At 40.6% G+C, this 16,537-nt stretch overlaps 1 protein-coding gene across 1 annotated transcript in view; it reads right to left on the bottom strand.

Annotated features, from left to right (window-relative positions):
* The window catches only part of LAMA2 (laminin subunit alpha 2), a 646,095-nt gene that overhangs the window by 503,414 nt on the left and 126,144 nt on the right, over window positions 1-16,537 (bottom strand). The window contains exons 2-3 of the mRNA XM_018556291.1: window positions 14,744-14,914; window positions 3,959-4,071 (exon numbers count right to left, since the gene is read on the bottom strand). Coding sequence (XP_018411793.1) covers window positions 3,959-4,071; window positions 14,744-14,914 — 284 coding nt within the window. The remainder of the gene's footprint in view (window positions 1-3,958; window positions 4,072-14,743; window positions 14,915-16,537) is intronic.

Below are 16,537 nucleotides of genomic sequence, written 5' to 3'. Positions count from 1 at the left end.
TAGCCACTTTGTGACGGGACGTACACTGTACGTCTCCCATCACGAAGGGGTTAAGGAACTTTCCCAATCTGATTTCTTAAGTTCTAAGATCTTTGTGTCTTACCTATATTTTACTCTTCCAGCAATCTCAAAGGTGCCTGGTTTTGGCCTTTTAGGCTTGATTTCTAGTGGGAATTGCTTTGTTACTGGTCATGGTGTTGGGCTCTACTAGGTGGGCCCTGTCCTTGTTGGGCTTTGCTGTATAGTTTCCAGTTGTCTGGGAATTTTTATGACCACTCTAGGCATCACGCAAGGGACTTTAGTGCTCCTTGGCTTTGCTATGGTGATGGCTTGTTTCTCAGTTTTGATCTCTGTGGTGCCTTTCTGCTAAGTTTGGTTGCCATTGAACTCTCCAATTCCCTACTTGATTTGTGTACAAAAGCCTCTCCTCAGAGGGGGAGTAATGTTAGGTTCATTTCTAATGCTCCTGCACTTTTTGCAGCTGCCCAGCACCTTCTGGTGGTTGCTTGCTGCCACTGCAGCTTTCCCAGACTTCTCTCTCAGCTTTGGGCTAATGGGCCTGGCCATAAACCCTCAGCACCTTTCCCTGACTACTTTGACCTCAGCCTAGGGATTGGTTAGTGGAGCTTTATTTAAGCACCACAAGCCCAGGGCTCTGGTAGGTGCATTTGCCTGAAGGGAAAGGCGGTTGCTATAGGTTAAGTCACTCGCTACTATTTACTCTGACTGTGAATGTCTGTATCTGGTCCTGACAACTCTTTTCTTTCCACAGATCATACAGTGTTCTCTCCCACTTTGTGGGATAATGCCTATTCATGTTGAGTAGAGAATGTAAAGAAAAATAAGTTAAAAAAATAAATTGTTTGAACTAATTGAGTACCAAATTATAACATATCTGTATTAATTAATATCAATGAAAACTTCTTAAATTTTTTTTCATTTCAGATGACAAAGTACAAACCATAATAACACAAAGGAAAGTATTGTTTGCCGCAATGCATTCTTTAAGCTCCTAACATTCTGAGGACTGATGCCAAGAATGTGCAATAATGGTCAGTTGAATATTTACAACAATGCCCTAGATTTGTCAAATACTGGGAACACACTTGCTAAACATGCTTCCAATCATTGCTGACACATTCTTCAGTGTTCTTTTTCAAGGGTAACCATCGTTTGGTTGTAACTAAAGATTAAGTCCTATTTAAAATAACACTGGTGCATTTCATTTATAATAGGAAGATGCAAAAATGTATCTCTTCAGTATTTATTTATATAACGGTATTTGTAAGCTTTATGTGATTATTTATATTTTGTTTTTAAGACTTTTTTATTAAATTAGAAAAAAAATCTTATGTCTCAATGCCTAATATTATTATTATCATTATTATTATTGTTATTAAAATTATTGAATTTAGTCTATAAAAGGAGAGTTCCTTTATGGAATGTCTATCAATATGTTCGTCAACCAAAAATAATGTTACCTATATGCAAAGACCTTTTGACACCAACGATGATTGAAATAATGTTAGAAGATATTAATTGGATGTGGACGTTAGGAGGTGTTTTTATACATATAAGGAACATATATATAATCCATATATATGTGTAACTCTTATAGCTCTTGTGAATATGTCTCCTGTTATATATTGATGGTAAATGTTAACATTCCTATACTGGTCAGGGCAGTCATGTTATACATTAGTACTTAGTGCAAACACTCACTGGGTATAATTTACGGGTCTGTGCCCTGTCACAGTATGCAATCCAGGAGGTCAGTGCAAATGTAGCTCTGTGTTACATTGCTGGTAAGTGCAAACATAGTCCTATAAGTTGGTGGCCAGTGCCAATAAAATCCTGATATGCATTAGTGGTTGGTACAAATTTAGCCTTGATGTGCATTGATGGTGAGTGAAAAACGTGTGCTACTTACAGGGTACATCTCTTCAAATTCATATTGTTGGGGTGCAACAGAGTGTTTATTACACCAGGAAGCTCTTCTACATGTAGCTGCCAGCAAAAAGCTGATGCCTGAGTACAGGGGCGTAACTAGAAATCACAGGGCCCCATAGCAAAATTTTGTAAGGGCCCCCCCTGCAACCTGACACCACATCCAACCCCCCCGCCCAAAAAAAATGCTAGGAATTACATACACAAATTCACCTTCTCTCCTGTCATTCCAGATTGTTTTCGGGCAGGGAGTGAATTCCAGATACACTCCCTGCCCGCAAACAATAATGCATGCACAATTTTTTGTGATTGCACCACACTTGAACACAGGGCATTGTGTTACCATGCGTTCTGGTGCAGCTGATGACATGAATTGTGCATGCACTATTTTTTGCGGGCAGGATGTGTGTCTAAAATTCGAATTACATGAATGGCACTGCCCCCTCCCACCCCAGAACGCAAGGAGACTTTGTGTATGCGATTCCTTGCATTCCGGGCAAGGGTATAAACGAGCCTTTGAGATTACAGCAGTCAGAGGAGCCACAGTGTAAATAGAAGACAATTACAGCAATGTATGTCCAGGTATAAAAGTGTTTTAGGGCTTATTCACACAAATTACAGTGTGTTCCAGAGCGGTAGCTACTGGAACACACTATATTGCACACTTAACCCCTCCTGTGTTCTGGGGAGTGAGGGCGTGGTGGTACATTGAAGACAATGGCACCGCAGCCACGCCCCCCATCAGCAGTGTAATCACCCACACCGGTGTTCTATCAAAGATTGTGACTGGGTTGGATTGTGTGACCGTTCACGTGGTTACACATTTTAACGTAACCACACCCAGTTTTTCGGCATTGAAATATGTGACTAGCAAAAGGTGAAGAATTCCAATGCTTTGTCAGCTGGTCCAGGGCAGAACAGCTGATCGGTCCTGAAATGCCACTTCTATTGGAATTTGTGGAATGTGAGATCGCAATCACAAAGTCTGATAAAAGTGACATTTCAGGACCGGTCAGCTGTTCCAGGGCAGATCAGTTCTCCTTTTCCCCCCTCCCCTCGACGAGCAGCAGACAGACCCCCCCCACACACACACATGCAGCAGATCTCCTTACATTTCTTCGCAGCGCAGCCCGGCCTGGCACCCCTCGCCCTTCACATCGCTGTGCACGGGGCAGCCACTGTGTGTGCTCCTACTCCGGGACCCGGCTGGGAAGCTTACAATCTTGCTCCTGACCAGGCCCCCTCTCTGTTGCGGGCCCCATAGCGCCGGCATGGGTCGCTATGGCGGTAGTTCCACCACTGCCTGAGTAGCTGCTATATCAGACAAACTATACTGGCCTGGTTTGGTACATAAATCTGTGAAAAAGAAGTTCGCCTTTCCGAAACCTAGGCCAGAATATGGATTGCACCATTTGACAGCAATAGGGGGACACTGCAGCTTGGGGTAATCTGTTAAGTACATACCTGAATCATTCCCTGAAAGTCCACTTTGAGTCCCCCACCTCCTCCAGCCCCATGACAGTAGTTACTTTCCGAACACTTAACCTTACCATTCTTCCCTTAACACTTGAACCTAACGCTTAAACTTAAACTAAACCCCAATCATTGCACTAACATAACTTATGCCCTAAACTAAGCCTTTATGCACTATATAGCCTTAATCTACATGCCAAAAGCAGTCACACTAAATCTGCACAGCTCTTCACCAATGAATATCAGCAACAAGCTTCAAGTATCTAGAAATACTGATTCCCATTTTACGCATGCCAGCCTTTAATCTAGAAACCACAAGCATCACAGACTGACAGTATAAGACTTCAGTCTACTAATGCCCTTATACTATAGCTTACATTAGTACAGAAGAATATCCTGCTGCAATCAGGAAATTGGAATTGTTGTAGGGTAAACCAGCAACCATGGACAAATATTTTATTGTAAAAGGGCAAGTGTTTTCCATAAAAATTCCTAGTATCATAGGAACATCAAATTCTCAGGAAAATTGTTTGCTTACCTGTTGGAGATCCAATGTAATTGTCACATAATGGTATTGCACCCCATTTTTAATGCTTGGACTTTGCCACCATGATTTCTTACCATTGATAGCATGAGAAATTGGATAATGTACTGTAAAAGAAGAGAAAAAGAAAGTGTAACTTGCCATATGCATATTACATCAGATGGGAAATGAAATATTCAGTTCGTTTTGTTCATCTGCATAATTAAGAATTAAGACTTGTAATTCAGCTATTTGCTGAAGATTCCTTTTATTAGAATTGGCTAATTTACTGTGCAGAGAAACTGCTGAAAATACAAGAGACTAAATTAATATTAATATTTTTAAATTAATATTTACAACTTTTTTGTTGTAAATATAATTTCTAAATTAATATTTACAACTTTTTTTTATTAGGCCATTCTTCTTCAGGCTAGCGGCAATTCATTCTTGTTACAGGATAGACTAATAAGTAGCAATTCTGATATTGACTGGCTTGAAGTGGATACATTACATTTTTAATATTAGTCCTGGTACACTAGTTATGGCCATATTACTTGATTGTGATGCCCTAAATAAGACTCCTTATTCTGCTTAAGGCCACAAACTACAATCCGTGCTTGCATTCACTCATTATTAGGGCACATATCATAATTGCCAAGTAAATATTTCTGTTTTTTTTTTGCAACTCCCATAATTGTGATGAGTTTTCTTTACTTTTGTGTATTGCAATATATTAAAATCTTCTTTATTGAGGCAGGCTGTGCCACTATATGCTATCCTCCTTAAAAAAAGATATGCCATCAGAAATAAAACAGTGAAAAAAACTCTGTAAGTTAAAGAAGAACTATGGGGTCAGGGCTTTTCCCCATAGTTCTCCTTAGGGTAATGGGAGGACACAAACTAGCGTCCTCCCATTACCCTAAGCTCAGTATACCGTGAGCTACAGGTCGCGGTATACTGAGACGCCGCAGCCGATCCCGACATTGATGTCGAGATCCGCCCAGCTGCGTGAGTGACAGCTGGCTCTGCCTATCTAGAGGCAGAGCCAGCTGTACCCTCCCCCCGTCCGTTCTGCCAGTCAGCGCTGGCAGATCGGAGCGGGGGGAATCCAGCCCCTCCCCTGTCATGGCAGAGAGCCGTGACAGGATCGAGAGGTGAGTGAACGCCGGTATATGTTCGCTCACCTCCCGATCTACTGAGCCAACCTGTGACAGTATCATTGTCACAGGTCGGCTAGAACTATGAGGTGAGTGAAAAGCACTCACCTCATAGTTCTCCTTTAAGAGCAAAGCCCCCATATTTAAAGTACATTATCCTTTTTAAAATTGAATAACCAATATGGAGGCCATCTGTTTGTGTGGCCCGTGTATTTTAATGTCTATTTACACTTTTCTCTTCTTGTGTGTTGTGTTAATAAATCCCTGTTATTAAGGTGGTCCATTAATTTTCAACAGGTGGCCAACATGGGCATCCCTAAAATTCTCGCCACCTGAAGTAGGGGTGTGTAGGATTTTGTGTGTGGTCAGTGCAGTTCTGGGGGAGGGGGCGGTGTGATGACTGTGCAGGACTGGGTGTGTGGCAGGTGCTGGCGGTGCAGGTCCGACACCAGCCAGAGCGTCACATGTTACTAAGAGCTCTTAGCAACCTGTGAAACTCTGGCTGTAAAGGGCCCATGTGACCCAATAAGATGCCGTCTGAGGCAACCATCTCAAGCTGCCTAATTATAGGGACAGCAGTGGCAGCTGAAGTACTACAACGAATAAAAAGTGCATGCAGCATTTTTACCAATGCAGAGCATACTGTAGTAGTGCATTACCATACATTGTGGTGCTCTGCAATGCAAGTGCTCCGGAGCTGCATAGTCTTAGTGAGTTGGGGTGCAATTTAAAATTACACCTGTATGCATGTAACACACAGTACCTCAACAAACTGCAACACAAAAGTGTGAGTCAGTCCCAAATCTTTGACCACTCATGTCCCACCACTATATTTGTCATGGCATAATTTTGAGCTGCTTTTAGCATGCAGCATTCATGTATGTGCAATTCACTTCCCTGAGTATCAGTTTTAATTTGCTGCCTTGAAGAGATGATTATGCTTGATTGCATTTTTCATGTACAAAGACAGGCCACATTAAAACCTAACTGAACAATGAGTTTAAATAAGCTCAACATACTCCAGGTGCATTAAAACAAAAGGTAATCAAAGTCTTACAGTTATTTTTTTTTTTATAAAAAGCATGTCCTTTGCCAGCATTCTGGAGAGAAAGACCCTTGATTTCTATGTAGATGGAAGGGTCACTCTGCAGAGGTCTGTCACAAAGTCTACAAGTCAGACCTATAGCTCTACATTCAGCAGAGCTCACGACCTCTGCTGATTGGAAAGCTCTAGGTCTGACTAAGCAGGGGTTATTATGAACAAACTGTAAGTCTTTGAACACCCTTTGTTTTAATGTGTTTAGCTAATTTAAACCTAAACTCAAGACACAATAACTTTCATTTAAATGTATTCCTCAATAGCCACAGAAGATATAAATCCACTGTGGGTGCACCAAATGACTTTGCAAATATACTGTATGTATTACTTTGAACAATTAACAGTAACATCATCACTGTCCTGCACATAATCTGTACAGAGATCAGAGCTGTTTGAGGGACCTAACAGGCTCACTCACTACAGGTTGCCTGCATAAAACTACAGGAGAGGGCATATACAAGAACAATCACCCTGAACGAGGAGAGAAAGCAGCAGTGACTATCTTTTTTACAGGAAGCTTCAGCATAACTGCAAAGTTTCACACTGGAATACTGCACAGATCTGGAACGTATATGCAAAGCAGCACACCAAGACTGAATTAATATATTGATAATAATACAAACATCATTATTTAACCCTTTCCCTGCCACCAACATAAGGCTTAGGGTAAAACATAACCGCTTGCATCTGGCCACGTCAGCAAGACTTTCACCTTTCTGCAACAAGCTCAATGTCGCTTTAGTAACATGAACTTATATCAGAATGGTTCCCCCGACCATCCCCTGTAAAATAATAGCTGTCACCAGTGGTTGAAAAGCTGCTGATGAGAGCTATTAACAAAAATTCACAGCCACCGTCCGGCAACTGTCAGCTTCTCCTCCCCGGCTGGAGCCGCTCCAGGCTGGGATCTACTTGTCCTCGGATCTGTGAAGAAATGGCCCGCAGGGAGGTGTAGGAGTGAACCCCTGATCAGGATGGTGAGGTGAGGAGAACAGAGCCACTGACTGTCACTTTCACTATGGACGGCGGCTCTGTGATCTGTGCGTGGCCCAGAGGCTCAGGATGGCCGAGCGGAGGATCAGTAAATATCTGTGATATGTGTGATTGCTGATAACTCCAGTGTTTATAAACAACTGGGGACACATAATACTATGTGCCTCCAGTTATGAATGAACAGGAAGTGCTTTATATCACTTCCTGTTCATACATGAGTTTCTAAATGGGCAGAAGCACTCACTAGAGAAATAGAGGTAATAGTAAATATTTGCTATCATCAATTTGTGAATGAATAGGAAGCCTCTGTACTGTGCTTTCCATTAATTCAGTGCTTTAGCTGCAGAAAAAGAGATTGAGGACTCTGTGTTCTCAATTTCTTTTTCTATTTCAGAAAGGAAATGCCAGGGGTCGATTTAGACCCCTGATATTTCCCTGGAAGCCCCCGCTCCCCCCCCCCAACAGTAAAAAAAAAAGGAAAAAAATTATATAAAAAAACCCTTCCCCCCACACATGGATAACATACATGTGCACCATATTGTGGTGTATACACTGCACGTGTGCTGCAATGCGTTGTTAAAACGTTTTCTTTTTAAAATGACATTAATTCAACTGTGTGGCAGCGCATGGCAAAGCGCTGTGACTCATTGCCGTGCATTGTGATACATTGTGTTGCGATTAAATGTACACCTGTAGCATTGTATCACAACACACACACCAACACAGTGCACAAATGATTTTTAACATAAGTTGCTTATTTACAGTTTTGTGTCCTTTATAATGTTTTGCAAAAAGGCGCAATTTTAAATTTACAAATATTTGTTATTTATTAACTCAATACAGTTTTATCTTTTAAATTAAGTTGGAAAATAATTTTTTGTGCACTTATACTGATTTTAGTGTGCTTTTATCAATTTAATTGTGTATTTTTATCAGCTTAATATTGATTTGACAGACATTTGCACAATTATTGCAGGACCTGCAAAATTAGTAGCACCATCTTTTTATCCTACCGGGCCTGTGCTTTCAGAAAATATATGATTTGTTGAGTCTTTTAGAAACACTAGCAATACAGCAGTAGAAGATCAAAATAATGGGAAAAATTGCAAAAATGCTTGGCAGCGGAAGGGTTAAACTTTTGGGATCGGTATGCTTATAATTAAATTTCCATCTATACGCCCAAATTAAAAAAAATTTAAAATCTGAACTCCAGGAAAAGCCTAAATATCTAAAAATCCTGCATATTCTTATTATTCTTGGCATGCTTTACCTGATAATGCATTGAACTAGAATATGTTTAAAAAGTGTAAAACTAAAACTATGAAAAGGTGTTTGGTCCAATAAAAGTTTCTTTTAAAGTATTATTCATTGTATTTCTTGGTTCTCATAAACACATTAATACATCATGGATAATGTGCCTACTTTTGGTGGACAGTGTAGCGTGCTTTCAGTTTTGCTCTGTTATCTGGCGTGTAAAAAAAAATGCCTTTGAATACATGCCAGCAGTATAAATATCTAAAATAAGCACATTACATTTTTTATTAGCATAGGAATAAATGTATCCAAAGTTGGCTTGTTTGAAAACAAAACACAGCAGCCAAAAGCAATGAGCATGATAAATCCAATCCCATTCCGATTTTCATTCCAACCTTCTCAGGTCAAATGGATGGTAGATTTAGTAATGAAAAATAGTAGATGAATGAACAATTAATTGTAATCCTCATTATGAAGGCTTAATCCTAATTAATTTGAGGCTCTGAAACACTGCTGGCATTTGAAGTGAAGTAGAAATTATATCTTCCATAAGGACAATGTTGAGACGTTAATGTGTGTAATGTGGTTTGTAATGTATCCTTCATTAACTCTTGGCATGGCTGCTTCATTTACAAAAATGCTTCAGAGTTTCTGTTGATTTAAAACTGCATGCTTTCCCTTTTTTCCAACCACAATATAATCTTGGATTTTACCTTAACAATCCCTTTACTGCTCTAATAAAATGTTTTTGCAGATGCTAGTGTAGCACCCTGTACGCAGGAGTGCTATTAAATTTAGTTATTGTCAGGTTTTAAGCAGTCTGATGCTGATTTGTAGTCTATGTTCATTTGGTTTTACCTAATCAATCTTTCATTGTTTGCATCTGTCTGCTGCTGGGTGTACCCTGGTCACAGAGCAGAGTAACCAATGAGGGATTGCTATGAGTAGCTATCCCTCTCCAGCCAATCACTGTGAAGTTAATGGCCAGTGGTGCATGCTGGGGGAGGAGATAAATACTTGGGGTGGACAATGTGTGCTGTCTCTTCCTCATCCGGGCCCTGCCTGTGGGGAGGCTGCTCTGGACTGTCTGAGATGCCTAGGCCTGAAGCCTGGGGGCTAGCCATGTGGTTACTACTGATGACAAGGATGAACATGAATGGTGACTTCTACCTCAAGTACTGCTGTACCAGGTGTTCTTCATGATGTGAATGGAGACAGTTACCATACCCTGCCACTTAAAGGAGTCTGCATCTATCTGGATGATCTTAACCATCAACCTCTCTCCCTGAAGTTCATCAATAAAAGTTCTCAGCATCATATCTAAAGTATGGACATCGCCTTCATCCATTACCATAGAGGGTGTTAAGTGCTAATGGGCAAAGTGAGTGAAAATATCACTAGACAAGAACATTACTGAGTTGTGGTAACCCATAGCAACCGACCCTAAAATAAAGGTGTGCTGTGTATTTATCATTGAGGTTCATCACAGAGGAAACACAGGGAAACCCATTGCTTTATTACTGTATGCTGCTCCATTATGTTTGTGCTACACTAGCAATCTAAAGTCAACCTGAGCTAAAAAAAGAAGATTTGCTATGCTGAAGGGAACATTTAGAAATTCTGATTGTGCCTAGGTAGTACTCTGAAAAATGTACCTTTTTATGATCATGCAGGAAGAATTAAAAAATGACTGGGTAATATGGTGGTATAGCAAAAAACTAGTCCAGTCACCTGACGATACCGCCATATTACCCATGTGTCTTTGATTCTGCCTGTGTCCTGAACTGTACTCTAAGAAAATGATTTTACAAGTCAACAATCCTATGGTTTGCTAGTGTCCAGTGACCTGACTATGCCACAATATTATTCAGTTGTCTTTGAATCTTCCTGTGACCTGTACTGCACTCCAAGAAAGGATTTTACAGGCAAGTCAAAAATCCTATGTTTTTTAATGTCTCATGAAAATAGCAGCACAGTTCTTGGTATGTGAGTGTGTCAAGGTACTCTTATGGCATCTAAGGCACTGCTGCATGTGATTTGTGATGCCATTGCTGAGCTGCTTGCTGGAGAGGAACCAACATTGCATACTTTTTCCTGCTTCTGCTTTATTCATTGTGTGGATGTTTTTTTTTTCCACCTTTCCTAATGTTTGTTGCTCACCAATTATCAGATGACCAGTCATCATGGAGCAATTCTGAAATTAGGTCAAAGTCTTGCTTTTACCAAGATTTTTGCCCTCACAGAGAGACATGGTAAGTCAGTAATGGGAAAAGGATAAGCGGGTAGCCTACAGCAATACTATTGACTAGTTCTTCCATAGTACAGTGTTTAAGCATTGCGCTGTAGAAGGAATCACCAGTTCCTATACTATTTAACTATACTGTTTAATATAATATATATTGCTTTATGTTTTTCTGTAGCATACACATGCAGCAGTTCATTTATCATTTTAATTCAGTGATGGAGTTAAAATTGCAGAGAGAATGTTAAAAAGTATATGGGATGACAGATTATTTAGTTATACTCAATAGAATCTTGATGCATTAACCCCTTCATGACTGAGGCCTTTTTTTTCATTTTTTGTACCCATGTTTACAAGTTTAAACAGAGTCCCGGCGGCAAAAGTCACCGGGAGTCTGTTTAAACAGCCCCGATGCTGGCGACATACACTGTACGTCGTCAGTCACGAAGGGGTTAAGATTATCTGTTGTGATCACATATACCAAAGGCAATGAAATAATTAGAGCTTTATTGAAAAGTAATTTCCAATGTGTTAAAGCAGTTCTTAACAAACTTCAAACATTTTTGGAAACTGCCACTAGGCAGGCACACAGCAGATTTTACAAAGTACCACTGAGCATGCCTACTCTGGTTAGTGAGACTTACTGTGCAATAGTGACAGTTACTAACCGATGTGCTTGGCAGCAGACAGCTGGTCAATGTCAGGCAGCACTTAGCAAATATGCCTCCTTACAGGAGGTGTGTTCACTAAGTAATGTTACAATGTTGTGAATAAGGATGAATCAACGTGTCTGGGTTATGTTTGCTGGGTGTTCATCAAACACATCTTAAAATTCCAAAATGATGATGCTAAACCCAAGCAAAATTAAACTATATAGGGGAGAATCTTTAAAATCAATTGTGGACATTGTCAACGCTAATATAGGGGTTGTCAAAAAGGGAATGGGGGTATTGCCATGGAGCACATATAAAACTTGAAAAAAATACTGTACTTTTAATGCAAATTCAAGGGCGACATTGAACATACACCCGTCCTCCTTTTGTTAAAGTAGATGTAAACCCAACCACTAAAATGTCATATAAGCTTCAACAGCTGGTGATAGTGATATAAAGGTCCTTGTTTTGGGGTGACAAGGCTCTGCCACTGTCTGCCACAATATCCTACCTGTTAATCACCCTGTCACATGCCTTTCCGAAGGGAAAGATAAGCTTCTGTGATGATGCACATTGCCCAGGAATATTACACAGCTTTTAACCACTTCAGGACCAGGTGTTTAGACCCCCTTCCTGGCCAGGCCATTTTTCAGTATTTAGCGCTGCGGTACTTTGACTGACATTTATTCCGTCATACAACGCTGTACTGAAATGAATTTTATACAATTGTTTGGGGACAGATAGAGCTTTCTTTTGGTGGTATTTATTCACCACTGGGGTTTTTATTTTTTTCTATATTTCAGAAAATGTACTGAAAATTCTGGGAAAAAAAGTGTTTTTTACATTATATTAGGAAACAATTATTACCCAATTTTTTGGTAAAATATAAAAGACGGAGTCACATTGGGTAAATAGACACCAAACCTGTCATGCTTAAAAATTGCGCGCACCCGCGAAATCGCAAAAAAACTACAATACCCAAAATTGACCATAGGCGACGCTTTAAAAGCTTTTGCCGCTCATAATTTTAATGTTATCAGTGATTGATGGCCCTAAAATTATCGCTCTTACTGCGACGTTCGCGGCGATATGTAACATGTGCGGCGTAATCATCGTTTTCGCAGGTATGTGCACCTGACGCATGTTTGCATGCGTGTATGTATGGGTGGGGGCTTTTCAAAATTTTCTTGTTCCACTTAACTTTATTGCTATCACATAGGGGGCTAAGAAACCCCTCTATGTGATAGCAGAAGATGTGACATGTTGGAGGAGGGGCACGTAGAGAGGGGGGGGCACACGGGCCGGCAGCTCATACAAGCGATCCGCCAGCTCTGTAGCCGGCGGATCGCTTGTATGTTAACCTCCCTGGCGGTATGATTATGCAGGATTTTAGCATGCGAAAGCGGTACATTGTTTTTCATAGCAATTTGTTGTTTTATATTGTAGGCCTGTAATTCTTAGGAATAACGCACCTAAATCTGTCCAAAAAAGAGTCCAGTAGACATCCTGGGTATGATAAAGTTTGAAACACGAAATCATAAATTATAATATAATAAATAATTATAATGTAGAAATAAAAAAAATGGTCCAGTAAATGAGAATTCTGGGGGCGCTGCCTGATCCGTACCACAATCAATAGAGTACCAAGTTCGCACATCACTGAGCTCGGTCGCAGAATCGTTGTTGTCGTCACTTTCAGTGTCTGATGACGAATTTCCCAACTAATAGCTATCACTCGATTCTGCAAGTGATTCTAATTTACTATCACTGTTTTCTACCTGGTCTAAAACCGCTTTTTACCTAAATGGATGCTTTTTGAATGCCATGGACGTTCTCATGTTTCCAGACAGAAAGAACAGTAAAAGTGCAGGCAGGGCACTGGACAAAGCTCTAGGGACAAAATTGAAGTGAAATAGTTTGATACATAAATGTAATTATAGCAGATTACATTGTATTCTGTGTATTCTGTGTAAATGTTATGTTTGCACTTTTGAATTTCCCGCCGGCTCCGCCCCCAGCTGTGACGCCCGAAAACGAAACTGAAAGCCGAATGCCGGCACTGGCCGGGCGCACGCACACAGCAGAGGACACCGCAAACTTGCACGGTCAAGGTAAGTGACACTTTTGCAAAATCCCGAGTGTGGCTCGGGCTTACCACTTTTGGTACTGAAAATTAACCCCGAGCCACACTCGGGAATACCGCCAGGGAGGTTAACCGGCATTGGTGCCTGTTTTTAAATCGCCGGTGTTTCCCGCTCGTGCGCGCCCTGCGGCAAGCTCAGAGCGGGCGTCTACAGACGCCCGCTCAGATCTAGAGACCTCTCAGCCGGCCGTTTTTTTTAAAACGGCTGGCCCTGAGGTGGTTAAAGAAAAGGAATTTAAAAAATAGCAACAATAAGGACATAGGCCTTGTGAAAACATTGTCACAGGTCGGCTAGAACTATGAGGTGAGTGAAAAGCACTAACCTCATAGTTCTCCTTTAAGCACAGTTTCAACATGGCTGCTGGGAACCCTGCCTTTTTATAATGAGGGGCTGGCACATAACAAAGCCCCCATTATTGTCCATTCTAAGCCACCTGACCGATGTTCCGAGAACAGGATGTACAATATTTGTAGTTAGTTGTTATGCACATAAACAGCTGCATCAGTTCACATGGGCTGGGTTTGCTGAGAACCCATGCTTGACCCGAACCCAAAGCTCATCCCTAGCAGCGATACTGCTGTTCCTAATCTTGAGTCTGGTTTTGTTGTTTGTGTGGTTGATATTGTGCACTGTGACTGAATGCAAAAAATATGTTGGCAATTCTCTATGTGATATGAGTTTATTAAAGCATATGATAATCAGACCATCTATGGAATGGAACATTACAGATAACCTTGGGATGTTGAGGAAGCGTAGTCCATAAGACCAGTTAGGTAGTTCATGTTAAACTTTTCAGTTTGTTTTCATCTACTTGACAATAGTTACAAGCTTGATGATAATTAAAATAATTATCTTCATATTAAAATGCGTTAAATGAAAGTGAAAATTGCCTTTGCAAAAAATAACCAATCATGTGCAAGGAACATTTTGCATTTTTTTTCTTGCACATTATTGAGGTCAGCACAACTTAACCTCATTTAGTAAGATAAATAATGCTTCTCTTTGCAAAGGGAATTATCACTTGCGTAAGTGAATAAGGTGAAGTTGGAAGTTGTGCTGACATCAATCATCCAATCTGCAAAAAACTTGTTTTTTTTTTCATTTTCCTCTCACATGATTGGGTATTGTTTGCAAGGTGAATTTTCAAAGTGAGTAAAATTCGCTTTGAAAGTAAACATGGTTTACTCCATCATTAAATTAACCCCCTCCAGTATCATCAGTTATAAAATGATAAACAATGATAATATTCAACACCTACAGTTTTTGTCGAGGGATGTGTGGTCACAGGTGCGGCACTGTTGATGCCTCACAGGTTGTCCATGAACATGCTCTACCAACTTGCAAAACATCTCCGGCCCATTTTCACCACACGTGGCATTTGCTGTGATTATGGTATTAGTAGCAAGATTGAGAACTGCAGGAAACAATCCTGGGAAGAAAAATAAAATGGTTTGATTAAAGGGTGCACTTGTCCTCTCAGCGACCACAATTGTCTTCACTTTAACATTGCAACTTCACCAAATTAAACTATTTGATTTTAGAAAGTGTAGATATATTTCTAAATGTAGAGACAGCACAAACCATATTGTTTTATTTTGGCTTATCTTATATATACAAGAGTAACATACTTAAAGTAGAATTAAAGGCAAAGCTTTTTTTTTTTTTTTAGTTTAGTTTAGGATAGAGAATGGGAGGGTTATAACCCCTGTCAGCTTTATTTGCCATCTGCATCCCATTGGGGAGATTTCCCTTCACATCCTATCCAATAGCTACAATAGGAAGTGAGAGGAAATCCCTCCAAATAGAGGGAAATACCTGGTTCTCAGAAGTGTCACCAGAACTAATATCCCCATTGGAAGATTTTCCATCTATTCTTGTTTTGATGACAACCCAACATTAGGATTTTCTTTCAATTTCAGTGATAACAGTCACCAGGACAAATAGCGAGGGTGAACCTAATCCTAAAGAAGAAACTGATAACAATAAAAACATGACAGGTGCTCTAAATCCTCTCCATTTTATACAAAAAATCCAATCAAGTTTTGGCTTCAACTGAACTTTAACCACTTCCCGGCCAGCCGTTGTAGTTAAATGGCCAGCCGAGAGCTTCTTGGATGTAACAAGTCGTCTAAAAATGGCATATTAGCCCCGCCCAATCGTACACGCTGCACAATGCGCACGAGCAGGAAACTGTCAAAATTTAAAACAGGCAGCGATGCCTGTTTACATACAAGTGATCCAGCAGCTATAGAGCCGCTGGATCGCTTGTATGAGGTGCCAGTAGGTGTGCCCACCCCAGCATCAATGGTCCCAAGCTCCGCTATGCCTGGGGCGGGCCGGGACCACCATGGCAGCTCTGTGATAGGGGATAAGAGGGAGATCAGTACACAATCTCCCTCCGATCTCCTTCTCCAGTGTCAGAATGCAGAAAGTGATGTATATTACATCACTTCCGCATTCTTACATAGTTACATAGTTACATAGTATTTGAGGTTGAATAAAGACATTAGTCCATCAAGTCCAACCTATTAGGATCTCATTCTAGGAGTACCTGTACCCCTGTATATTACGGTCCCTTAAGAAATCGTCCAAAAGTTTCTTGAACAATTCCACATTCTTTGCTGAAATCACTGTGGCAGTGAGTTCCAGACCCTAACTGATCTTACTGTGAAGAACCCCCTTCGCCCCTTGTGCTGGAATTTTTTTTCCACCAATTTTAGGTGGTGGCCTCTAGTTTTTGTAATGGAGTTAATTTTAAACAGTTTATCGCTAATGTTGCTGCCACCATTGAACATTTTGTACATGGAGATCATATCCCCCCCAATCTCCTCACCTCCAATGTGAACATGTTTAAATTTAGTAGCCTTGTCTCGTAGCTCTGGTCCTCCATACCCCTAATTAGTTTGGTTGCCCTCCGCTGGACTTTTTCCAACTCAAGGACATCTTTTCTTAGTACTGGTGACCAGAACTGGACCGCGTACTCCAGATGAGGTCGAACCAATGATCTATAAAGTGGCAAAATTATAGACTTGTCCCTGCAATACATCCCCTT

Source organism: Nanorana parkeri, unplaced genomic scaffold (assembly GCF_000935625.1).
Source record: "Nanorana parkeri isolate BGI_ZX_2015 unplaced genomic scaffold, ASM93562v1 scaffold232, whole genome shotgun sequence".
In the NCBI taxonomy this organism is placed as follows: Eukaryota; Metazoa; Chordata; class Amphibia; order Anura; family Dicroglossidae; genus Nanorana; species Nanorana parkeri.
This window is presented reverse-complemented; position numbering and strand designations above follow the sequence as displayed.